Source organism: Felis catus, chromosome D4 (assembly GCF_018350175.1).
Source record: "Felis catus isolate Fca126 chromosome D4, F.catus_Fca126_mat1.0, whole genome shotgun sequence".
Classification (NCBI taxonomy): Eukaryota; Metazoa; Chordata; class Mammalia; order Carnivora; family Felidae; genus Felis; species Felis catus.
The window spans coordinates 71,312,050-71,339,432 of record NC_058380.1 but is presented as its reverse complement, the minus strand read 5'-3'; the positions used below and the strand labels follow the sequence as shown (position 1 = coordinate 71,339,432).

The 27,383-nt window shown below is 40.0% G+C and overlaps 1 protein-coding gene across 1 annotated transcript in view; it reads left to right on the top strand.

Annotated features, from left to right (window-relative positions):
• Positions 1–27,383, top strand: part of LPAR1 (lysophosphatidic acid receptor 1) — a 296,957-nt gene that overhangs the window by 228,987 nt on the left and 40,587 nt on the right. The window contains exon 8 of the mRNA XM_019816317.2: positions 9,605–10,352. Within this exon, the coding sequence (XP_019671876.1) occupies positions 9,605–10,352 (748 nt within the window). The remainder of the gene's footprint in view (positions 1–9,604; positions 10,353–27,383) is intronic.

Here is a 27,383-nt window from a genome sequence, read left to right as displayed (position 1 = left end):
ATTGGGTAATTTTTTTGTTTTTTCCTGGTCTACTCTTTTACTGATGTGGAGATCTTGAAGACTTCTAGCTTAGTGATTGTTCTCAATTCTAGCTCACTGCCTCCTACAAGGCTGAGGGCTCATCTTCTTTGGCCCGGTAATATTTAATGCCCAGTCTCCATAATCTGTCAGTGTATTACCAGGAGGACCTATTGCCTTGGCTTGTGGTTCCCTTTTACTCAATAATGCATTGAGAAGACTATTACATTTTCTCCATAACCTCTTAATGTTTTAATGATTTTTGTTTTCATTCCCTCCTCTTAGACCAACTCAAATTTTTCTCTGGAATTTTGGTAAGTAAAATGTTTCTCACTTTATCCCTGCCCATTACGAGGGGCTGTAACAGATATAAAGTATTTTCACGGAAGTACAATCTGCTTTCCCTAGTTTCTCTTTACATATGGACACATCTTATTCACATACGTTGTTACTTTATAAGAAGAAGTAGTAGCTTGTGTACCTTTTCAGGTAAACTCAAAAAATCTTGTAGTTGCCACTCTTCAGCTACTCTAAGAATTCTAGCTTTCACACATTTTCAGCTTCTATCAGCATTGTTTTGTGGCCCATTTTCTATCTCTAGTGGCAGATCATCTCACTTTTTTGTTTGTTTCTAATTTGAGGCTCTAAAAGCGGGTGAGAACAATTTTGCTTAATAGAGACTTAATGGCAGTTAATTCTGTGCTCTTCTCTCTCTCTCTCTCTCTCTCTCTCTCTCTCTCTTTTTTCTTTTTTCTTTTCTTTTTTTTTTTTTTTTTTTTTGGAAGGGGGAAGAAATGTGTAGAAGGTCTGATTATTTTAGATTGAAGAACTTGAATTGCAGGGGTCTAAGAGAGCATCCACACCTTACTTTACGAATAAGAAAATCAACATTCAGAGCAGTTATGGGATTTACTAGAGACCAATTAGCTGGGAAGCATCAGAATCGGGAAGAAGTGTTCACTGCATTGTTGTACTTTAGCAGGAGTGGGAAACCAACTCGGCTTGATTTATATCTTATTACTGGTCATTTATCCAGCATAGATTAAAATCTCTCTTTTAGCATGTCGGTTGCATACATACTCACATTCTTATCTAAATAGTTACTAAGTCACATAGGTTTAATCACCAGTCAGTTAGCTTGTGCCAAGTATTCCCTTTTTCACTTGGTCAATGAATATATTGTGTTTCAGGAGATGAGAAATCACACTGGGTGGACTGTGAGAGGCTCTACAGTGGGGGCACCAGGGGTCTGGTACCCTTGTCAGGTGTAGTATAGCCCAGTGCCCCACCCATACCTGGCCTTCCAGGAATGTCTGTGACTGTGCAAATAATAAATGAAGTGCACAGTGAAAATGAACACCATATGCACCTCTCTTCAGTGCGGGCTCGGCAGAATTGTTATGACTTCTTTTGAGATCACATGCTAGGGTGAGGTCAACTTCTGAGATTTGGAACATCTGCTCTGCAGAGCTCCAGGAGGCTCCTCCCTCCGCCCCATCATCCTGAGATGTGATTGGTGGATGTGAAAAAGGCATGGATGTGGGCTTCTCTTTTTAGCAGTGAGGACAGTATTTTTGGAATAATCCTGTTTCATTTACATCTTTGTTCCTTGGGCAGTGTAGAATTCTGTAACTTCTCTCATTACAGAGAGATTTCTAATTATGCTGATGGGGAGTTTAGCAGAATAAAGTTTAAAAAAGTCCTGAGTTTTGCCTGATCATATTTTTGTTTCCTCTAAATTTCTTACAATAAGTAGGATAATGATTCAACGAGGTGGTTTTTTCAAAATTTTGAAAATTATTGTTACAACTGTAATGATGTGTCTTGATTCTTTCTTGTGTAGTAAGAGAAAATTAACACATTCTTCTCCCACATTTCAAGTTCTTATCTATAAAGGGATTTTACTTCCAGAGTAGGTTATTTTTATAAGTATGCTTTCAGGAATTATTGTTATTATTATTACTATTATTTTTTTATGTTTACTTTTGAGAGAGAGAGACAGAGTGCGAGCAGAGGAGGGGCAGAGAGAGAGGGAGACACAGAATCCTTAGCAGGCTCCAGGCTCTGAGCTGTCAGCACAGAGCCCGACACGGGGTTCGAACCCATAAACTGTGAGATCATGACCTGAGCCAAAGTTGGATGCTTAACTGACTGAGCCACCCAGGTACCCCTAAAGAATTATTTTTGATATTTGCTCTAAGTTTTGGAGCCACATGAAGAGCACTTACTTAGACTCCAGTGTTTTGGAGGGTTTTGATACTTTGTGCCACTGTTTCTGCTCTATTGTGTTTTTTATTTTTACTTTTCTCATGGCTTACTTGCCTTTGTAGTTTTTAGGAAGGAAATGTAGATGTTCTTTGGGACTGCCCACATTTTTGAGACCATTGTATATTATCCTCATATGGGGAACATGAATATAGTTGGCTGTAGAATTTATGGGCCTCATTTTCTCCTTGTGATGGAGATTCTGATCGCTTGTGTTCTGTCCTTTGGAATTCTATGGCAGTAGCTTGATGATACCCTGTTCTGTCTCTTTGTTTAGATTTTGATTTGTTTGCTTTTTGTTTATTTTTATTTTTTTGTACTTAAAGATTTTTATCTTTACCCTTGAGATTCCAAAATCTAACCAAGCTGTATCTACATTTTAGTTGTTTTTAATTAGCTCTGTTTTGTAATTTATATAAATGTAAACCAGTAATCTGAGGTCTTTTCTTTTTTTTTTTTTTTAACATTTATTTATTTTTGAGACAGAGAGAGACAGAGCATGAACAGGGGAGGGGCAGAGAGAGAGAGACACACAGAAGTAGAACCAGACTCCAGGCTCTGAGCCATCAGCCCAGAGCCCAATGCGGGGCTCGAACTCACGGACCGCGAGATCGTGGCCTGAGCTGAAGTCGGCCGCTTAACCGACTGAGCCACCCAGGCGCCCCTGAGGTCTTTTCTTCTTAAGCAGGAACTTATGTTTCAAGCCATATTACTTCAGCTTTGTCCTAATCTTTCTTAGAGTCCTAGTATAACCACACGTTTCCATCTGTGTGCCTCCTTTCCTTATATTCCTGCCATCCCTCACCTTCTCTGAGCACTGATGAATTTCTTAAGTATGTCTTCAGCCTGCCATTTCCATTTTCTGGAATTTTTACACTCCATTTCACTGTTTGAGTTGCTGTTTTGAATTCAGAAATTGTTTTCCATCTCTTTGGTGGGCACAATAGTGGTTTTTCAAAGATGTCCAATACTTAGTCTCTGGAACCTGTGAATATGCCTTACTTGGCAAGATGTGATTAAGTTAAGGATTTTGACATGGGGAGATTGTCTTGGGTTATCTGGGTGGACTCAGTCTGGGTGGACCCTTGTGGAATCACAAAGGTCTCTAAATGTGGAAATTAGGTGGGGCCGGGGGAGCTGGTGTTAGAATGAGGTAATGTGAGAAAGACTTGATCAGCTATTGCTGCCTTTGAGGATGGAAGTAGGCCATGAACCAAGGAGTGTGGACAGTCTCTACAAGTTGGAAAAGACAAGAAAAATTCACTCTAGAACCTCTGGAAAGGAACACAGCTCTGCTAACACCTTGATTTTAGCCCAGTGAAGCCCACTTTGGACTTCTGACCTCTAAGACTATAAAATAATAAATTTACATTTAAGCCACTAAACTTAATAATGGTTATTTGTTACAGTAGCAATAGGAACTATTACAATCTCTATGTAGTTTTTACTGGTTTTTTGTTTGGTTGTTTGTTGTGTTTTTTTCATTTTGGTCTTCATGATGGCTTGTTTTATTTTCAGTGCTAGTACCCTAACAAAGTACGTTGAGAATCCTGTAACTTAATCTTTTTCTTTTTAAACACCCCCCCCCCCCCCCCCCGCCAACCATAAATCTGCTTCAAGGGGAGGTGTTTTCTTTTCTTCAGAATGGTCCTCTCCTTTGCGGTTGCATTTTTGTCTTACCGTATTTGATAATTTTTTGCTGTTTGCTGTGTCATTATAGGCATGACTACCTGAATGGGTTCTAGTCCAATCATAGTTAAGTTAGATTCTCCAGAGCTTAGTGTGGGTTTCACCCTAGGTCCCTTCGGTCCTGAAGAAGTAAAAAGCCTGTGGCCGTTACCCTATTGGTGGCTCTGCCAGGGTCTCCTTCACTTATTCTCCAGCCCTGCTTCTGCTTGTAGATGAAAAGAGAGGGGATTTAATTCTTCTTTCAGTTCAATCCTGTTATACATTCCTCTTTTTCTCAGGTATATTCTGCCTTTTACTACTTTAATCCCAGGCACATTTTATACTGTCTTAGTATTTAGCTGGCAATTTTTATGACATATAAAGTTGTTATCCAGAATTTTCTTAGTATAGAATTTTAAATCTGAGGTTAACCTTATGTAAAATTTAGCTCAATCTTCTTATTTCACAGATGATAAAATAATCATGTAAGTTATGTCGTTAAAGGTGGTATGGCTTTAACGATTCCGTTTTTGAAGGATCCGAGATGGCAGAGGATTTGGTCACATGCCGTTTGCTAATGCAGCATGTGGGATACGCTAGAGAATATCTGTCGGTTTCACTCTTCTTAACACATCGTGGCTTAAAAAGACAATTTGCGCTTTTTTATATGTTTTTATCCTTAGTTTAGTTTTTCTAAGTTGGGAAAAGCGAAGAGGCTGCATGTATCACCAGTTGACTTTGTTAACAGTTGGTGTTCAGAAGTTGGAATGCTGTGAAGTACTATGTGCTTCGTATTTGGCGCAAAAATGTAGGTGTCCAGAAAAAGTAAATGGTTATAGGAGCTAAAGGAAAGAAGGCAGCCTTGCATTTATCGTTAGAATATATTTTTTGTATATTGTATATCCTTTCCAGAAAGGAAAGTTATGAAGTGTAAACGTCTCTGGAATTATCTTTAATGGATTAATGCAACCTATATATTTGGCATCTAATCTAACGGTTGGATGCTATACGACAGTGAACAAGAAGGTGAGAATCTCTGTTCTGATAGGGTTTATAGCCTAGTATGAGGAAGAGTTAATTGAGCAATTATTAATATACGGTGTGGTAAGTGCTGTTATGGGAAAAATATAGGGAATTGTAGTAGAAAACACCTTGCCTCGATTTGGGAATGGTTAGGGAAGTTGAGTAGAAAGAATAACCTTTCAACTGCACAAAGAATGAAAAAAAGGGAGCCAGGTAAAAATAGAGGGAAGATTGTTTGGGGCCAGTGGAAGTCAAGGTGTGGTCCCTGGACCGGCAACGTCAGTATCGCCTGGGGCCCCACTTCACATCTGCTGAATCAGAAATTTTCAGAATATGCCAGTAGTCTGTATTTTAAAATCCCTCCAATCTGCATTGTCTCCAATCTGATGTAGAAAACCACTGCTCTGAGAAACGGAGATGAGAGAGAGCACAACACATTACATAGAGCTGAAGCAGAGAGTTGGAAGTCATTAATAGTTTGAGTTGAGGTTGGAGGGCAGGTGAGGCCTGATGAGGTGGTTGAAGAGTTTAGATTTTTATCTTAAGTGCACTTGTAAGCCATTGGAGCATTTTCAGTAGGAACAGCTTGGTCAACCTTGTCTTTTAGAAAGATCACTAGAGAGGAGATGGGCACTGGGTAGAGAGAACACTTAGTAATCCCCTGTAGTAATAATGCTGGTGGCCTTGAGGATGGAATAAAGTATGCAGGTTGAGTAGATGCTTAGGAAGGAGAATATACAGGGTTTGGTTATTAAGTGATGAGAATAAGGGGAGAAGGAATTCCCAGGGTTAGCCCTCAGGCCACTGGGGAGATAATGGTTCTCCAGGCTCGGGAATAGAGAAGATGGCAGTAACAAGTTGGGGATCATGAGGGAAATTATGACTTTGTGTTTTATTTTGAGCACAGACACTGAGTACTGAGTGCCCTATGGGGTAGTTAGTCAGAGATACCAGTAGGCAATTTGATATTTGGCTAGAGCTTAGGAAAAAAAGTATATGTTAAATTTGGGAGTATCGCTGGTATATAAGATAATTGAAATCTTGGGGGACATATTAGAAAACTCAGTGAAAATGTGTTGACTGAGTATATAACCAGTGTAGAAAGATCAATGTTGTGCAGAACGTGGGGAACCCTCAGAAATAACTAAGAAGGACCAGCAATAGAGAAGGATCAAAATCCAGGAGAGTATGATGTCGTGAAAGCCAAAGAAAGAATTATCTGAAAAGGGCTTTTCAGCCATGTGTCTAATGCTCTGAAGACAAGACTGGTGTTACTTGGGGAAGTTACATGGAACTAAAGAATTTAATGGAGTGGATTTGATGGAGGGGTTGGGGTAGAAGCCCTACTATAGTTAATTGAGACGTTAGTGAGAAATGAAGTAGTTGGCTATGAAGGAGAAAAAGTATCAAAGCTGCAAGGTCAAATGGGGTCATGACAGACCTCTCTCTTTCTCTCTTTCTCTCTTTCTCTCTTTCTCTCTTTCTCTCTTTCTTTCTCTCTTTCTCTTTTCTCTCCTTCTCTCTTTCTCTCCTTCTCTCCTTCTCTCCTTCTCTCCTCTCCTCTCCTTCTCTCCTCTCCTCTCCTTCTCTCCTTCTCTCCTTCTCTCCTTCTCTCCTCCTCTCCTCCTCCCCTCCTCTCCCCTCCTCTCCCCTCCTCTCCCCTCCTCTCCCCTCCTCTCCCCTCCTCTCCCCTCCTCTCCCTTCCTCTCCCCTCCTCTCCCCTCCTCTCCCCTCCTCTCCCCTCCTCTCCCCTCCTCTCCCCTCCTCTCCCCTCCTCTCCCCTCCTCCCCTCTCCTCCCCTCCCCTCCCCTCCCCTCCCCTCCCCTCCCCTCCCCTCCCCTCCCCTCCCCTCCCCTCTCCTCTCCTCTCCTCTCCTCTCCTCTCCTCTCCTCTCCTCTCCTCTCCTCTCCTCTCCTCTCCTCTCCTTTCCTTTCCTGGCAGAAACTAAACTTACTTGAATGTAGATAGGAAAGATTAAGGGGAGAGGGAGAGAAGGAGGAGTGAGGGGGAGATACAAGGAGGAGAAAGGAAACAATTTATAGAACAAAGTTCTTGAAATAGTAGGAACACATAACACTTGGATGATAAAAGGTATACTCTTTCCATTGTAACAGAAGGAGAAAGGATGGATTCTTGACTAGGTCTTTTTTTGCTGGGAGAGGGTGAAGGAGTCCCAGTCTGATGATTTCTGTTTTCCTCCTATGGCAATTGCTGTGAAAAGAGGGAAGATGGGACTCAAAAGAGAACAGTAGGTGAGCTTAAGTTAGTCACTATGGAGAAAGTAGAGAATAACAATTAGGGAGAAAAACAGACTTCTTGTGCTACTGAAGTCTCAGATGAGGTTAGACTTATGAATTTATGTCAGAACCAATCTGCCAGATGTGTTGGTTTTCTCTAACATTGCTCAGAAGCCTTGCTGTCGGTGTGGAAGTGGCAACCAACTGCACTCATCCAAGACTGGGGTTGCTCCAAGAAATTGTTGTGGAAGTACATCCTGGCAAGTAGATTAAAAGAGAAAGGTCTCTTCTTCGTTATCTGAAGTTACAAAATTCAAGAAGGGCCGAAAACTGAAGATTTTTTTCAAAAGTCACCTAGTGGCAAAGCCTGCTCAGAATGAATTTATGTGAGGCTATTTATAACCTTTATTTATCAAATTTGTATATATTCATGCATTTTGCTTTAGAAAATAATGTGTGTGATTATGGGATGATGCTCTAAATTTTGATGGGGATGTTACATCATCTAAGGGTGATCTACTGTGTACCTGTTCTTAAAACCAGACAGTTTTTGAATTCTGAAGGCTATCTGACCTCAGAATCTTCAAGAAGGGAATGTGTTCCTGTGTTAGCAATAAAGAGGCTGAAACATACTGTGACATCTAGGCCATATAAAAGAAAAGGGGGAGATGGGGAGGGTAATCCATTAGGGAAAGGTAGGATGCTTAAGGAAATAGATGACTTTGAAGAACTGATGTATTTGGGATCAAATGAGAAAATTGGAAGAATGGGAAGTGTGGTCAGTAATCACATGTATAATTTATTTCCAAAGGGAGACAGTTCTGAGTGGTCACAAAGTGCAGGGTGTGACCATGGGAATGGGCAGCTGAGTTGTAATGGAGTAGAAGAAGGTCGTTAGAGATGAGGTCAAGAAACTGAGAGGCAAGAAGATTAGGTGAAATAGCCAGAGTACTGGCAAGATTTGGGGTGGAATGGGACACTGCAAGCCAGGTTCTCAGATCTCCAGTGAACGAAGCTCTTGGAAGGTACATCAGATACCAAAATGTGTAAGACAAGGTCTTCTTTCCTTTCTTGGGCGACAATCTCAAGAAACAGGTGATAAGTAACAATACACGTGGTAAGTGTAATGACAGAAACATGATCTACGAGCTATTAAAGTCTAAATAAGAGGCTTTAAATGTCTGGACAAGTCAGAAGACTAACCGTTTAATAAGCATTTCACACTGTTCCAGAATGTTCAGCGTTCAGTAAACATTTATGCGCAACCTGTAGATATTCAGTGGAACGTTTGGTCAAAAATGGTGGTTGAAACTGTCGTATTTGCTAAGTCATTTATTAAACGTACAAGATAAAAAAGAAAAAGGATGTGAGCTGTCTTAAATAATTTCTGATTCTAGGAGTCTCGGAAAAACTGAAGGCTTCAGGCAAAGTGACTTATTCTTTTTGATGTGTAGTTTTCTCATGTCTCCTTTATGCTACTCAGTAGTTTTATTGACTACCTATATTCTGTTATACACTTGTTCAGTCCTGTTTTGGATGCAAGTGAGTATAATTAATAAATGAATATATTCTAATTGATGTTGCAAAATAAGAAAAGACCCAATAAAACCTGATCGCTTCACATTTTAGAAAAACCTGAAGCACGCCTCACTTTTTGTAGAGCAGTGTCAAAGTGTCAGCTGCTCTTTGGAGGTTACATCAGGTAACATATTTATGTGCTCCAAAAAGAAAAACGTCCTCCAACGTCATAGATTGGTTGACAAATGCTATTCTGGGGATAGGGAGTCATGGGGGTAGACAGTGCTGACCACAGGAATGTCGAACAGCAAATGCTGGCTTTGGGCTAAGAAGCTTTGATGCAGAGTGACCTCTTTGAAATGTTGGTGCTGATGGTCTTTGTGGGGACTTGCATTACAAAATGTTTGTTACAGATGGAACATACAATGTGAGAACAGAAATGAAGAAAAATAGGGCAATAATACCCTATCTGTAAACCAACTATGTTTATAGATTCCCTAAATAACAGGTCAAAATAGGTTTCACTATGGTAAATACTCCAATTGCAATTCTCTGCAAAGTTTTCATCTGTCTCATGTATTTTAAGCAAGATTTCTGGGCCATGTGGCTTTTCTAGTAGACTTCAATGACATGCAGCCACCAAGCACAGACCTTGTCATTTTTTTAACTCCAACTGTCTTTAATCTTGAGGGCAGTAATACAGTGAAAAGCCTTGGGGTTTCAACATAATAATAGAATGTTATGCAGGGTCAGATTTTCAAATTCTTTGCTTTTTTTTTTTTTTTTTGCCACATTTACCATACTATATGTCTTTAAATTTGGATCTGTGGTTTCTTCTTTCTTTCTTTTTCATCTTTTTTCCCCTTCTCTTTTAGTTCACAGCCATGAATGAACCACAGTGCTTCTACAATGAGTCCATTGCCTTCTTTTATAACCGGAGTGGAAAGTATCTTGCCACAGAATGGAACACAGTCAGCAAGCTGGTGATGGGACTTGGAATCACTGTTTGTATCTTCATAATGTTGGCCAACCTACTGGTCATGGTAGCAATCTATGTCAACCGCCGCTTCCATTTTCCTATTTATTACTTAATGGCTAATCTGGCTGCTGCAGACTTCTTTGCTGGGTTGGCTTACTTCTACCTAATGTTCAACACGGGACCCAATACTCGGAGACTGACTGTCAGCACGTGGCTTCTCCGCCAGGGCCTAATTGACACCAGCCTGACAGCGTCCGTGGCCAACTTACTGGCTATCGCAATTGAGAGGCACATTACGGTTTTCCGCATGCAGCTCCACACACGGATGAGCAACCGGCGGGTCGTGGTGGTGATTGTGGTCATCTGGACTATGGCCATCGTTATGGGCGCTATACCCAGTGTGGGCTGGAACTGCATCTGTGATATTGAAAATTGTTCCAACATGGCGCCCCTCTACAGTGACTCTTACTTAGTCTTCTGGGCCATTTTCAACTTGGTGACCTTTGTCGTAATGGTGGTTCTCTATGCTCATATCTTTGGTTATGTTCGCCAGAGGACTATGAGAATGTCTCGGCATAGTTCTGGACCCCGGCGGAATCGGGATACCATGATGAGTCTTCTGAAGACTGTCGTCATTGTGCTTGGTAAGTTTTGTCTCGACTGTTAAACTCACTCTGTGGATTTTCAGTGTCTTAACGTAAACCATATTAATTTAGGATAATGGTAGACAACAAATGAGCATCACCAGGTGTGTGTGTATATTCAGGAATTACAAGGGGATGAGGCACTTTATAACAAATGTCTGTGGTGAAGTCAGCACACAAGTCTTTTTATAATTACAGAATTGGTGTTAGGGAAATGTCTCAGTGGTGTGCTAAATGATGATGTGAAAGGGGCCATGAATGAGTTTCGCTATCATATATTGAAAATACCAGCTTTCAAAAGGTTTCCATACAGCCCAAATTATGTTACTTTTGCCTTGTGGTCTTTTAATTATAGGTTTTCAGATAGAAAGTGCTTTATGTAATATGCATATGCTTTCATGTGTAGTCATTTTTATGAGGCCATTTCTAAATAAGTTATCTTTCACATTCTGTAGTTGTTGCTACATACATGGAGGTAAACGTATCAAGGTTTTATATAGGTTTGCTGCACAAAATGGATTGGAATTAATAGCATTCTATGACCATCTTTATAAAAACTTATGTTTCATTCATTGATTTTGTTTTTAGTGGTGGAAATTAATTCATATTTCAAGGTGAAGAGCAAGATTTTATTCTTTTATATACACTCAGATAACTTTTGCCTTTATTGTTTTTCTTAGATTTAAACTCATGGTAATGATCAGAGGAGTGTATTTATTCATTTCTGTACTCAGAAAATAGTTCTGAGCACCTAATAAGTTCCAGGCCACGTGCTGACCCTTGGCACTGTACCCAAGAAGTGGACAGGCACAGGAAATTTCTTCTTCTTCTTTTTTTTTAATGTTTATTTATTTATTTTTGAGAGAGAGAGAGAGAGAGAGGAGAGAGAGAGAGCGCGAGCGCGCGCGCATGTGCACAAGCATGCACAAGTGGGGGAGGGGCAGAGTGAGAAGAAGACACAGAATCCAAAGAAGGCTCCAGGCTCTGAGCTGTCAGTGCAGAGCCTGATGTGGGGCTTGAATCCATGAACTGTGAGATCATGACCTGAGCCAAAGTGAGATACTTAACTGAGCCAGCCCCAGAACATTTCTTTCTTTTTTTTTTAATGTTTATTTATTTTTGAGAGAGAGACAGAGAAAGACAGAGCGTGAGCACAAGAGTGGCAGAGAAAGAGGGAGACACAGAATCCAAAGCAGGCTCCAGGCTCTGAGCTGTCAGCACAGAGCCTGAGGTGGGGCTTGAACCCACAAACCATGAGATCATGACCTGAGCTGAAGTCAGACGCTTAACTGACTGAGCCCCCGAGGCAGGCGCCCCTCAGAACATTTCTTTTTAAGCTTAGAGTACCTGTTTTAAAAGTTCACCCAGGGGCGCCTGGGTGGCGCAGTCGGTTAAGCGTCCGACTTCAGCCAGGTCACGATCTCGCGGTCCGTGAGTTCGAGCCCCGCGTCAGGCTCTGGGCTGATGGCTCGGAGCCTGGAGCCTGTTTCCGATTCTGTGTCTCCCTCTCTCTCTGCCCCTCCCCCCATTCATGCTCTGTCTCTCTCTGTCCCAAAAATAAATAAACGTTGAAAAAAAAAATTAAAAAAAAAAAGTTCACCCAGTGAGAATTTGTTTAAATAATTACCCTGTTGAATTACATTTTCTCCATAGACTACATTCAAGCTAATGTGTGATCACAATTTGAAAACCTTTTTAAAAACCTTCAGCATTTCACCTTTTCCCACGGAAATTCAGTGGAAATTTCCTCTAATGCTCTTGCTTCAATTTGTAAAGCAGATTGAATGAATGTAACTTGGGATTGTGTGGCTTCTCTGAAACTCTGGGAGTTCTATGAATTTTAGTCACTGGAAAGAGGGCCCTAATTATGGCTAAACAAACTAGCATTCTGGTTGATGAACTAGTTCCATCTATTTTGGTGAAAGTGAACGCACCAAGGAGATCATATCTGAGTATCCTGCTTGTGACCCTTTGGTAGACCCGTAAGAACAAAAACAAAACCTTGACATTGCTGACACAATGCCCTGCAGACATGCCCTGTCTGTTTTAGTTTACCGTGGATGTTATTTTTGTGTGAAATTAAATAACATGAGATATTTTACTTCTGTCTTGATCAAATATTTATTTACTGATGTTCTGCATGTTGGCTGAAACTTCTCATGTGGGTGCACTTTTTCTATTATTATCTCAAGTGCTGCTTATAGGTCATAGAACCACCAGTAACAAATGACCGCTGAACTTGGACTATGAACCTGCCAAGTTGTGTTTTAATTTTGCCCTTTGTATAATGCCTTGCCCATTCTGGTATGTAGTAAGCTTTAATGATTCATATAGAATTAACTTTTATGCCTCATTGGATTATTTTACAGGTTAAACGAGAGGTTTTTTTGAGAGTTTACGGGGCAACAATTTCAGTGTAGATCTGCCCTAAGTGCCCCTTCTGCCCCACCGTGCCAACCCCAAACATGAAAATAACAGAAACAATGTTGCCCTCTGAGGTTTAAACTAGTAGCTTCTACAAAGCTTGAATACGTGTAACTACCTCTGAAATAAATAGCATTATTTCTATAGGTGCATGATGGAAGAAATTTTAGAACATGGAAAACTCCAGGATGATAGCTGAAGAAATTTGGTGAAGCAAGATGTGTATGTGACTGTAATACAGGAAGGAGAAATTAAATAAATGGACTGTAGCCCTTTTGAGAAAAGCGAGAATGAGAGAATGGGTGAGCTGTAGGGGATGGGTGCTTGCAAAGCTTCGAATAGAGAATTCACAGTCTTAAACAGTCAGATGTTTGCCAGGTGACGCCTGATACCATTCATACAGTGTATTCCTCTGCTTGAATCCTGTGTAGTCATAACTATTTACATGAAAGACATGGCTTGGTCTTCTAGACACAGATCTAGTCTATTGGAAACTCTTCTCTTCGTGAATTAGCTTATTAACAGTCAGGCTTTGTGGGTGCACATTTGGTTTTTAACATCTGCCCTTTCTGCCAGATTGCCAGCTTTGTGATGGGGTTGTAATGATGTGTTGTCCGTTTCCTCCACGTTACCTGTCCTAGTATCTGGCACAAAGGAGGTGCTTATTAAGGTGTGTATGAATGAATGAATGAATGAATGAATGAATGAATGAATGTGGTACCAAACCAAGTTGTCGAACCTTCAGAACTGAGCACCAGAGAAGGTCAAAGGGGCTTCACTAAGTTAATGCCACTGTATTCAGCTGTGTGGCAGAAGCCAGACCTAGCTACAATCCTGTCCCGTGCCTTCAAATCAAATACCGCAGCCTGGGAAGTGACTGGCCACAGTGGATGCTTAATAAAAAATGTGTTTATTTTACTTGCATTTACTGTGGAGATGATTAAGGTTTAATGACCTGTGTTAAAAACCTTCAGTTTCCATTTCACCATGTCAGAATGACCTCTGGGTTTCAGACCCGTTCAGTTTCCATGATCAACAGAAGGATGTGTTGGTCAGTAAGTCAGACTCTTAGGAGTCAACATAAAATAAAGATCTCTTTGAGATTTATCATAGCAATACCAGTACCAATTTTTAAGCACCAGATTGCATATAAACTATTTTGACTGAGTACTGGATCTTAACATTTTTATTTGTCAAATACTTATATACCATTAATCATGTACCCAGCACTAGTCTACCTTAGAAATTAGTATTTGTAAAAAAAAAAAAAAAAAAAAAAGACCCTGCTGACTATAAGTACAAGTAAGTATCTGTTATATTCCAGAGGTAAAAACTGAGGTACAGAGAAGTTAGGTAATTTGCCCAAGGTCACACAGCTAGTTAAGGACAGGAGCTAGAATACATTTCAGACACTCTGGTTCCAGAGCCTTTGTGTGTGTGTGTGTGTGTGTGTGTGTGTGTGTGTGTGTGTGTGTGTGTTTACCTCCATACCATCCTGCCTCTCTATAATAAAAACAACTACCAGCTCATGCTGTATTTTGTTATAAAGTTCCAACAGCCCTGTGCTATTTAATTGAAACATTGTGATCCTGTTTGTTGCCATTGATACTTCCTAGCTATTTGTGTCTTCTTTCCTGGGGAGAAGAAAGCTTTAAGAGAACATTCCTTTCCTCCTTTTGCTTCCTCTAATGATGCTCATGGCTGTCATTTCATTAGATCCTTTCCACTGCTTGGCGTTGGAGTATCGGTAACTGACTGCTTCTGATTGAGGAAGTGTTTTGCTCAGGGTGTCGTTAACTTAAGGTTCACAGTCCCAGTAAGAAGTCATGTAATCCTTCCCCAGCCTTGAATTCTCCCTACTTGACATTTTACCAAGAATTCCTTTTCAGTGTGTTCCACAGTTGAATCAGACTGGCAGTCAAGAAGTTCTACCTTATTTGACCACAGTCTATCTCGAGTTATAAGTCCTTGCCTTTCTTGCTGTATTCCTTGTGTGGACACTTGTGTGGGGGATAAGAAGAAAAGCGAAGAACCAGGATTTGGAAGGAGAATAGTGGTTATTGTGTGGAGGTTTTTGCATCTTAGTCCTGGGACAGGGTAAGGGACCAAATAGAAATATATATAAATCCAGGTGGGGGCTTGTCTCTTTGGGGAAGAAGAAGGAGCCCAGGTTTTCCTAGTTGGATCGATTCTGGCTGGAAATGATCACCACTGAAGCCAAATTACTACTCACTACCTGTGTCCACTGTGCCAGGGTCAGTGCTTACACTGCTCTCCATCCACCTTTTAGAAAGTTGTGTTTCCCCCGTTTTATACTGAGGGAACTGAGTTAGGATGGGGCAAATAACTTGCTCAAGGTCATTCATTTTGTAAGTGGCAGAAGTGGAATTGAGCTGTGAGGTTGTTGTAGACCATGACCCATGACCCACAGGACACTGGCCCTCCATGTATTGTATAAGAAGCTGTTCCTGGTGGTAATAATGGTGGTGGGCAGATGAGTTTAAGCCCGTTGTTTTTGCCCGCTCCGATGGAAGACAATGTAGCCAATATCCTGTTAGCAAATCTTTATGTACTTCTCAATTTAATGCAACAGACATGTTGAGTGCTAATAATGTGGTAAGGGATAAACAGACAAATATGGTAAGCACTGTCTTTACAGAGCTTCGGGTGGAGTAGAGGACATAAAAAGCCGTGAAACATTGGGGTCCATGTGCTAGGAGAGGTCTGGGCAGAGGGCAGGTGACCTCCTGGAGGAGGCAATACCGAGCTGAGGTGTTGATGCATGTGGGGGAGCCTGCCATTCTGTAGGATGGGGGTGGAGGGGAAGCTGAGCAGTAGCGGGAGCAAAGCTCCTCACCTTGAACCGAAGTAGTCAGGTGTGATTAGCATACTGTGGGTGTGCTAGATGGAGTTTGGCCTGCAGAGTCAAAGCCTTCATAACATACTAAGGCATCGAGGCTTCTGCCTGTAGGTGATCCGAGTTGGTGAGATTCACCAAGATTAAGAAGGCCAGTTCCTTACAGGGGTAACCATATAATTTATTGTCCAAACTGAGATGCTTTTGGTAGTGAAAACAGGCACTAACTAGTTGGGACACAGGGACAACAGGCCTAAACCAAGTCTGGTCAATGCCAGATGTGTGTCAGTCTGTTTCATAGTTCTACTTTTTATTTGTTTATATTCTTTCTACATTTTCCTTTGGCTTTTTAAAATGCAGATTTCAATGCTGGATTTAATTCACTGCGTAGATGGTAAAGAACTTCTGTTTTTTGTTTTTTTTTTTTTTTTTTTTAAAGCAAGAATCTGCCTGGATTTAGAATTTTAGAGCTGAAAGAGTCCTTGTAAATTACAAATAGTAAACAACAGAACAAAACAAGCCCTACACTATCCAACTCCCTAATCTTACAAAAAACGAGACTGAGGCTCCCAAGTTAATTGAGAAATTTAGATCTGAGTTATCTGGTGGCCCAGACCAAGATCGAGGTTTGCCGACTTCCGGAAAGGTTCTATGCTTATTGCATATGCCTCCGTCTTGTTCAGTGGTCTTTATGTTTTCTGTCATTTCCTTCCTTGTGAGCATCAGCATGTATTTATGTGGCTAGTGTTAGCATTGTGGCCATAAAGATACCTAGCACTCACAGAAAGGGTCCCCTTGAATCTGGCCTCATTATAACCACCTGGTAATCTCTCTAATGAAACTTTTGACAAAGTCACTGGAAACTGAATTACTTGCACAGTATGTAGTCTTTACCCATATTAGCATCCTGTCAGCTTTCTTAATAATAGCAATTGTATTGATTTTTCATTTATCTTGGTTTTTATCAAGTTTTGTTTTTAACCTGTAGTGTGTGTGTGTGTGTGTGTGTGTGTGTGTGTGTGTGTGTGTTCCCACTTAATATTCATTGAGGTGGATGTCTCTGGGATCTACTCCTGACTCTGCCATTAAACCATCTGGGTAATTCTGGGCAAGTTACTTTCTCTGTGCATTAATTTGTCCGTACCTTCATCTATAGGATTAAGTTGGCCAATTTGATTTCCAAGATTATTTACAGTTTTATTTATTGGCCTATAAATAAAACGATAAGGACATAATTATTGTGGATCAAGCATGTAGCATTTTCTAGTAGAAAACACAGAAATAGAATTTAAATAATAGCAAGGGATTATGATTTTTCTTCATATCAGCCTCTTTAATAGTTAGCTTCAGACGTACATTCCCCATTTAAAGGAGTGGCACATCTATGGAAAATAATCTCAAATGAATTGATTTTGCTTTACTCTCCCATAGAGCACTCTGTGACGGGAAGAGAAGGCTTCCCAGCTGATCCCGTTGCTGGAGGAAAGGAGTGGATACAAGAGACTCTTATTCCCTGGCCGCTGGTGACCAGCTGCACATCCTGTTGCTCTGTAGGGGAACCAGAGCTGCCCCGAGTCTCCTCAGATCCCTGTGGCATCCCTGTTAAGACCTCTTTGAGGAAGAACCTAAGAGAATATTCATGAGAGCCCTGATTGTCTGGCCAGCCGTGAGGCTGGCTTGGCATCGTGGGTGTGGTCAGGAGGGACACCCTACAGAAGCCCCACAGTGCTGCCCAGACCCCAAATCCTGGGCCCTGGTCAGAAGCGAAAACAACTTTCAAATACCAGTTCTTTATACCCTTTTGTTGCCCAACTCCATTCAAATATTTTTACTCCGAAGAAACCTTTAAACAGAAACAAAAAACAAAAATACCACATGAACCTAACAGAGTTCCTTTTGAGGTGCGGACAGAGTGGCCAGACCATGAAGCTCTTTCTTATTTTAGGTCTGATTCAGACTTTGTATACCTGAGGCTCCTGTAAGTCCCCAGATGAATGCTGCGCAGACATTTGTCCCTTTCATTAAGGATCTTAGAAGATGCAAGGATTCCTTGAACTGTGTGTGGTGACCATGGGGAATTGCTGTTACTTAGGGTTTGACAGTTGAGATCTGGAAGAAGATAGGCCAGAGTTTAGAATTCACGTTCTGACCCCTCTTTTAATAGTTTCATAACAATGAGTCAGTGATTTAACCTCTCAGTTTCAGAATTAATAAAAGGATCGTAGGGCCTTTATCAAGTGATGGTGAGCACTGGATGAGCTGACTCACGTGAAGCTCACGTCGTGGCCCAGGGTCTGGCTCATGTAAAACGCTGACTAGGTGGTAGCTAATATCACCATTACTATTAGGTCTTGTCTGCACATGTACCCTCCCCTTTTGTCTCTTTCTTTCTGTCATACCCACCCTACCAGCATAGATACAATAGTAAAATTTGGTGGTTGAGCTAGTGTTTCCTGTTCATGACATGGTGTAAAAGTCGTACTGTGTTTTAGCAGCTGCTGGCTCCAATAATAGGCTGTACCTTTTATTTGCAGTGGCCTTTGCTTTTCCAAAGATACATCTGTGTGGTAGAATTGCGTCCATCTTCCTTCTTGAGCCTCAGCCCTGTGTATTGAAAGTCCTGTTAGCATCATTAGTAATGGCAAGTTTGACCTGATAACTCTGAAGATCATTAAACGGCATTAACCATTAAAATGAATTTTTAAATGGAACAGGCCACTTCGTCAGTATCTATTAGAAAGGGTCATCAGTTCCTTCAGATGGACCTTCTGTGCTTAGGGCACAGCTGGTAGCCCAGCCACCATTTAGGGCACCATTCTGTTTGCTTTTGGTCTGCAATGAAGGACCAAGTCTGGCATAAGTGGAAGAATGGCCAGGGGATGGGGTCATGACATCTTATTGCTGTTCCCCAGTCATCTCCAGCTTTAGAGAGTGACCAGCTATGATTCCTTTAGTGGGGGCCACCATCACCGTTTGCCTGGAAAGAAAAGGATAAAGGGTATTTGGCTACTTTCCTAATCTCTTAACATCTACTTCACCAATCTCCTTGGAATATCATTATGGACATTCCATGATGGCAGGACTATATCTTATTTGCCAGCACCTAGAACAGGGCCTAGAATTTAGCAAACTCTAGGTATTTGTTGAATGAGTAAGTGAAATGTACCTTTTATTCCAGATAGAATTTTACCAGCTTCCCTGATAATAATAGAAATATACCTGTATACCTTAAAATCCAGTGTAATTTAATACTGAGTCTCATTCAAAGTAGCATTTATTATAAGGTAATTATAATAAGGCAGTTCCACATCCTGCCTATCAAGGACATTTTTTTAGGCCAAGTTTCAGCGTGAGCTTATTAATAATAGTTTATTTTGTCAGCAAACATGTATTGAGTGTCCTCTGTTAAGGAGTAGGGATGCAAAGATCAGTGAAGATATGGACCCTATTCTCAAGGAGTTCTCATTTTAGTAGATCATGATAGATCATTTAAATAAATACAATAAAGTATTATAAATAAAATAAGCAAGGTGCTATAGGAATGCTGTCTTCTGATTGGGCAATGTCAGGAAAGGCTTCATGATGGTGATTAGGAATTCTGTCTTAGATAATGTGTAGGAATTTGCCATGTGAACACAGGCAAAGAAATAATTTCTATTAGATATTGTTGGTACTCTGTTGGATTAAATATTCAGTCACCTCCTTATATATTGCGATTAATATGTCACTTAGATATGACAATAACCCCTGTTAGGTGTGCAAATCTCCTGAGGGTGGGAAGGAAATCTTGCATAATTTTATTTTTTTTATTATTTAAAAAAAATTTTTTTTTCAACATTTATTTATTTTTGGGACAGAGAGAGACAGAGCATGAACAGGGGAGGGGCAGAGAGAGAGAGGGAGACACAGAATCGGAAACAGGCTCCAGGCTCTGAGCCATCAGCCCAGAGCCTGACGCGGGGCTCGAACTCCCGGACCGCGAGATCGTGACCTGGCTGAAGTCAGACGCTTAACCGACTGCGCCACCCAGGCGCCCCAAAATCTTGCATAATTTTAAGACAATATTGTGCTTATCATTTTTTGCCTACATTTTGCACTGGTACAATACATTCTTTTTTTTTTTTTTTTTAATTGACTGCAGTTAGCAGTTTCTCATCGAATTGGTTGTAAAGGAAATGAGTTTGACTGATTATAAGGAAAGGGATGAATTTCTATATGTGCAAATTAACATCCTATGGGAAGTAAGAAGGGCTCTGTAGTGACATGTATGTTTCAGGACCTGAAAGATTATTGCCAGGAAATGTTGACACCTACCACTTACAATAAACACACATGTGTGCATGGGAATTGCCAAATTTAGCAAATAAAAATATTGTACAGGACATACTAACAAAAGTACTCATTGTTTATCTGAAATTCCAGTTGAACTGGGCATCATATATTTTATCCGGCAACCCCAGCACACATCAGCGGTGGGTGGGAAATAAAGCATTTTAGATGCCTGTCAACTCTCTCTACATAGATTTTTCTCTTTGTCTTACATGTTTCCATATCATCTTGGCGATCAGTTTAAGTTTACAAAGGGTTCCACTTATTCAATATTTCTGAGTTTTATTTTGAGTTGTCTAGAAATGGACATATCTGGCTTATAGAATCTTATATTTATTTCTCAGAATTTATGTATGCTTATGAACAGGCAAAGTGGTATATACATCCAGTTCAAAACTGGATCATTCTCTCCTTTTACATATGGCTTGTCACGCTCTTTGAAAAAAGTATTTTAACAAATGTTTTTCCATATAAACAAAAGTGTTTTTTTTTCTCTTGTGTTTGTACCTTTGATATTTTTTCCTTTGAGGTCTAAATTACAGACTTATGCCTCCAAGAAGCTACTTTTTATTCATGTATTTTAGCGAAGATGATAGTGTCTAGACTGAGTGCGGTCATGGCTTTACTTAAACCCTGGCAGGTCTCCTCCGCCAATAGAGGAGTCATTGTGATGATCCAAAGCAAATAAGAAGTTCTAATAGGGTGACACAGCAATAACAGGGTCTTTTTGAAGAAGTGGGATTTAATCTGGCATCGGGAGACTGGAAATTCATGGCTTCACCTATTCATCCTGCCCAAGCAGACCTCTGTTGACACAAAGGACGCTGCATTTTAAGTAGGGTTTTCCATGAGTTCATTCTAAATGGGTATTTCTGCACTTCAAAAAACCTTCTCTTCATGCTACAGGCGTGAATTCATTCGCTCGAGTTATTTTCCTTTCTTTTGGGAGAGGGAAGATACACTTAGGGGCCCAGCCTTACAGGACCTGCCCAGGAAACTGATGAAGTGAAAAGTTGACAGGCTTTCGCTGCAGCCAGCAAGTGATTCACCATATTATGCTGGAGGGATTTGCTTTGCTAACCTTGCTGAGCACGTGGTGCCCTGGAACGCTCTTTTGTATATTGCTATCCCCACCACCCCTCCCCCCTGCCCAAAAGGAAAAGCCAGACCATAAATTGAGGAGCTGGAATCAGCGAGTGAACAAAAACAGGAGTTTGTATTTTGGACATCCTACAAAGTACATATGTAATGATCAAATACACAGAACTTGTAGAGATTAGAAACACTAGCTTTATTTAATTTGGCAAATGCTAAAGTCTTGGTGGGCGTAGGGGGCAAGAAAAGATGTTTTCATAAAAAGACATTTCCAAGGTACCATGCATATAGTCTAGCATATTTGCAAGTACCACTACATAACAGTTTCTTTAAAATGCAAGAGGATGCTGTGGGAACTAAATTGGAGTAGTACATCTAACAGTAGTGTAGATTATTACATTGCTGGGCAAAGATGATAAGACTGCTACAATTCTATAATGGAATTTCTTAACATTGTAGCCTAATCTGATTTGGTCCTGTCACTTTTCAAGTGAGAAATTTGTCGCTAACGCCTACATAAATTAAAAAGACATTAGAAGCAGGAACAGAAAAAATTAGAAACAGAATTAGAAAATACATTCATTTAGGGTGCCTGTGTGGCTCAGTCAGTTAATCGTCTGACTTCCGCTCAGGTCATGATCTCACAGTTTGTGGGTTCGAGCTGTGCTGACAGCTCAGAGCCTGGAGGCTGCTTCAGATTCTGTGTCTCGTTTGCTCTCTCCCCCTCCCCTGCTCGTGCTCTGTCAGTCTCTCAAAAATAAACAAACATTAAAAAAATTCACTTATATGTTGTCTATGTAATACTTTACGTAGTAAGTGATCTGTTACATTACAATATGTTACATATCCAATGTGTTGTGCCTCAGCAGTCAGACTTACAGCTTTACTGATAGCGTTCCATGTAACTGTATTACTCAGTAATTTATTGAGGTTATGGGATATTTTGACCCATTGTTTTATGTAGACCTCAAAAAGATTTTTGTACTGTCTTTATAGATATTTAAAACAGAATTAGAGCAACATTTAACTTTTGTTGAGAAGGTATTTTCTGGAGTATATATTACTAATCTATTTTAATTCTTTCAATGATGTAATATTTGTCATAGTTAAGACATTTCTAGTTTGCTACATTTTTGTTCAGATTTAATGTAACTGAAATTTTCATGAGAATCGAATGTTTGTATAGATTGTAAAATGAATTTATCAGGTTTTTTTTTTTTGGAACATCTCAGATTGTAACAAATGTCTGCCATTGTGAGTTTTCATTTTTCCTCTCATGTTGACTTTACCTTGGCCTTACTTCATAGCTAAATTTTATCAAAAGTATTTGATTTGGAGGGGTTAATTAGTAATAAGTGTTATTAGAGTTTGGGTTTAATTTTATTTTTAATCAGGCTTTTCTACCAATTTTAACTTTTCCTGAGTCAGTATTTATCGTTTTGTTTCAAAAAAAAAAAAAAGATGGTTAACATTTGAGAGCTTACTAGTCATCAAAACTCATTAAATCCTACTGCTTTGCCCCAAATATACATAATATAAAAATTTCAAGCAAGAATCTTAATCTCTCTGAACTTCAATTCCCTCATCTGGCAAATATGGATAATATATTTTTGTGAAGATCATATATGATAATGATTGTGAAAACTCTTTTTTATAGGGGCTGTCACATAAATGTAAGTGATGAATGTTTTTGCAGCTGCTGCTGATAGAGCAGTGAGCAAAAAAAGTTTGGAATGCTAGGCAAGAAATGTGATGTCGTGTGGTTGCAAAGGCGTTAACTATATTCTGACTTCGAATTTGCCACTTACTTTGGGCAGTCCACTTAACCTTTATGATAGTTTCTTCATCTGTACCCTGAAGGGCTTCGCTATGTCAGGGTCTCTCCACGTGTGGTCCAAGGACCACCCGCGTGTGAATCACGTGGGATGCTGTTGAACAGGCTGATGGCTGGGCCCCAGCCTAGACCTACTGAAGCAGCATCCCTGTGGTGGCATCCAGGCATCCAGTTTAGTTACACAGACCTGGCATTAAACCTGTCCTTGCTTATCTCCAAAATCTATTTTCCACCTTTCCTACTAAAATGGACACATTATGGGTACCACTTACACATGCGTTAGGACTGGCGATTGCCCCCACACTTGTGTATTTGTACACCCGCTTTGTGAAAGATAGAATGAGAGGAAGGTAAAGGGAGTTGGACTTAGGGAGAAAACGGTGTTACTAAGATAAGATTCTTGGCCGTTGAAAAGTTTACTATAAAGAAAATTGATATTTTTGCAGTAAGTAGACTGTATTCTCAAAATACGTGGAATAACCACACTAATTATTGTCACCCAAGGAAAATATGCCACCTTTAATTTAATGACTGCAAATGCATTGTAATGGCTTATTATGAAGATCCCTTGAGAAATCATGGCACATTGAAGATTTTTTCAGGTAGGCATGTAATTTTCTATTCTAAGGAAAAACTTTTTTCTCCCCAAAAGAGGAGGTAAGGCAACCATGTTTGTTTTTTTGGGTGGGGGGTGTTTAACCTGATGCAGTTGTGTATGTCTTCATGGAGACCTTTACAGAGAAGGACAAATCAATCACATAGTTGTTCATGGGCAACATAAAGAGTTTTCTTCCCCCCCCCCCTGCCCCCCCCGCCAGTCCTTCATTTTATTCTGGAAGTAGTATGGCATAAAGAGCTTGGGATTTGGATTGATATGTACATGAGTTAAAAATCTCAGTTCAGCTGACATATAAGCTTGGACCTTGAGCAATATATTTGACCTTTCAGAGCTTTTGTTCTCTATCTATGATTGGAGAGAGCGTTACTTATCACTCTCTCCTCAAAAGGGGAGGTTATTTTGAGAATTAAATGAGATAGGTTAAGTGCTTAGAATGTTGTCTGGCACCTGTTTGAGTGAACATAAAGTTTTCATGCTTTACCTATTGTTCTGCATTCATGAAAGTTCCACCTGTGAGTGGTTGAAATTGTTTGAACTGTTTCCCCAGCATGGTCATTCCTTGGATCCATTCAGCCACTTTTATAGGTCTGTATTATCGTTGGTGGCATTTTCCCACTATCTGCCCATAGAAATGGAGCTGAGGGTGATATATGGGGATTCAGCCCATTAGTTTGTGCATTCATCTATCCATGTATCTCTTAATTATTCATTCAGCCAATGAATGTAGAATCCTAGAAACTTGGTGTGGAATGAGCCTTACAAAGATCATGGTATTCACACTCTTCTTCTGAAGCTGGAAGGACGCATGGTCTTTCAGCCTCTGCTCAACCATCTTGGAATTGCAGAACACTCTGATGTCTCTAGAAACCAGACTGTGTTTAGATAAAGATGGAGGGTTACAGATATTTACCCACAGTCTGGGGTGGAACTATTTTCTAGGGTGCCACTTACTAGATCTAGTTATTTCTCTTTAGTGCTATAGAGAACACTGCAATTATTTACAAACCAATTCAGTTCAAGTGACCTATATTGCCTTTTGTGTGTTGGCATAACAAATACCAAAATGTATAATCCCCACTCATTTACCAGTATGACCCAACTACAAGGATGGGAGTAAGGCTGATAATAGATAAAGTTACGAAGCTAATAGGGCCCTACCATCCTGAAGCCTACAGTCTGCTAGGAAAGATGCCACGTGTATACAGATGATTATTGTAAAAGGCACGAGGTAACAAAAATACCTAAAAAAAAAAACCAACAAAACAGTTCAGGTAATGCTATCTAAAAATTGAGGGAAGGAAGAGAATTCTATCAGTAGGATATATCAGGAAAACTTTCTGTAAAAGAGGTTTTTGAGCGTTACAAGTGTAAGTGATGATGTAGGAATTTTGTATTGTTGGACTACATTTACCTCTGTAGGTACTGAATCCCTTTTTAATATTTATGACTTTTTTCTTGATCACCAAAGTAATACATATCCATTGGGAGGAAAAGAGAAGAAAAGAAAATGAAAACATTAAAATTAAGAAAATTTGGAATTCTAAACCATTTGGAGAAAACCCAAAGTATTAAAATGAAAACGCTGTTTCTTTCCAATCCTTTGTTATAATGAATACTTTACAATTGAGATTATACACTACATACAGTTTTGTTGCACAACTTAAAAAAATACCCTGTGCTCATTAATGCCATTAAGTAATCTTTGAAAAGATTATTGAAGTATAACTAACGTACAGTGTTCTATTAGTTTTTAGGTGTACAATATAGTGATTCAACTATTCATTACTCAGCACTCATCAAGATAAGTGCATTCTTTTTTTTAAGTTTATTTATTTATTTTGAGAGGGAGAGCATCTGCGTGCGTGAGCAGGAGAGGGGGAGGGGCAGAGAGAGAAGGAAGCAGGCTCCACGCTGTCAGTGCAGAGCCTGACTCGGTCTTGATCTCATGAACCATAAGATCATGACCTCAGCCATTATCAAAAGTTGGATGCTTAACCAACTGAGCCACCCAGGCACCCCAAGATACGTGTATTCTCTTAATCCCCCTTATTTCACCCATCCCCCACCTGTGTCCCCTCTGGCAACCACCATTCTCAGTATTTAAGAGTTTGTTTTTCTGTGTCTTTTTTCCTTTTTCATTGTTTTATTTTTTTAATTTCAGATATGAATAAAGTCACATGGCATTTGTCTTTCTGACTTATTTCAGTTAGCATTATACCCTTTAGGTCTATCCATGTTATTGCAAATGGCAAGATTCATTCTTTTTTATGGCTGAGTAATATTTCTGTGTGTGTGTGTGTGTGTGTGTGTGTGTGTGTGTGTGTGTGTACATTCATTTCTCAGTGGACACTTGAATTGTTTCCATGATTTGGCTATTATAAATAATGCTGCAATAAACGTAGCGGTGCATATATCTTTTCACATTAGTGTGTTCCTTGGGTAAATACCCAGTGATGAAATTAGTGGCTTATATGGTAGTTATATTTTTAATTTTTTGAGAAACCTCCAGACGGTTTTCCACAGTGGCTCCACCAGAGTACTTCCGACCACCAGCCCATGAGGGTTTCTTTTCCTTCACACCCTCTCCAACACTTGTTATTTTTTGTAATTTTTATTTGAGTCATTCTGACAGGTTTAAGGGGATAATATCTCATTGAGGTTTTGATCTGCATCTTCCTGATGATTAGTGGTGTTGAGCATCTTTTCATGTGTCTTGTGGGTCATTTGTATGAAAACATGAGTTATCTACACAGACTTCAGACATCCCAAATGATAGATCAGGGGGCATTTAGGTTTTCTCCCCCTCTTTCTCTTTGCTATGGTAAATAACACTGAGATAAATATTATCTAATGTGAATCTTAACTCTCCTCACTGAGACTTTCTGAATCTTGATTATTTAATGTTCTTCATGAAGTATGTACCAATTTACACTCTTACACAAAGGAATGAGAATACTTTGTTATATTCGTGCCAGGATTTGGATGGCTTTTTTTCTTTTTCTCTCAATGGTGCCATGTTGCAACCATTTACATTATTTTTATTCATAAGGACAGACATGAGCAAGCCTCGAAAAGCGATGGGTGCTTTTCCAGGACTGAGAAACTAAGAGTAAACAAAAATAGGAATGCATTTAATAGTTAAATATCTGTACTGCTTTAAAGCACTTTGTTCCATGTAAAGGTCTAATGTGTATTTATTTCTTTAGAAACCGAAAGGCCTAACAACTGAACAGTATAGCGCAGGGATAATAGTGTTACCTCCGAAGTGCCAACTGCCTGGATTCTAACCCTAGTCCTACCCCATAGCATTGTCAACTTGGGCCGTGTATTCAGTTGCCCATGCTTTTGTTTCCTTGTCTGTATAACAAGAGGTAGGGCGGAAACAGAAAAGCCTCAGAAGATTAAGATGATTATATAAGATGCCAGGATTGTAAGTACTTGGTAGATACTATTATGAAATACGTAACTTGGTGTTTGTATAGAATGATCATACTGCTGTGTCGAAACTGAAAGTCCCTGGATTAATCCTTATTGTGGTGCCTCTTCATTTATTACATTGTGAAGAGGAGGACGAGAAGGATCGGGACCTATTGTGCATCCAGGACGCAGTGGGACAGGTTTTCCTTGGACTGGGTGTGGCCTTCCTCACAAGGGATCCTGAACGTCTCTGAAAACAGCTCAATTCTGAGATCCCCCACTTTTCTGTCTTCCTGAGATAACGTTAGTCCCTAATGCAGAGGTTCCCATAAATTCTCAGTGTCCTTATTTCCATTTTTTCGGTGCCAAATAAATACATAAGAGTCTAATTGATGAAGCAGTTAAATCAACTTAATAAGCGCGCAGTTCCTAATAATCTAGCAGACATTTTGTAAA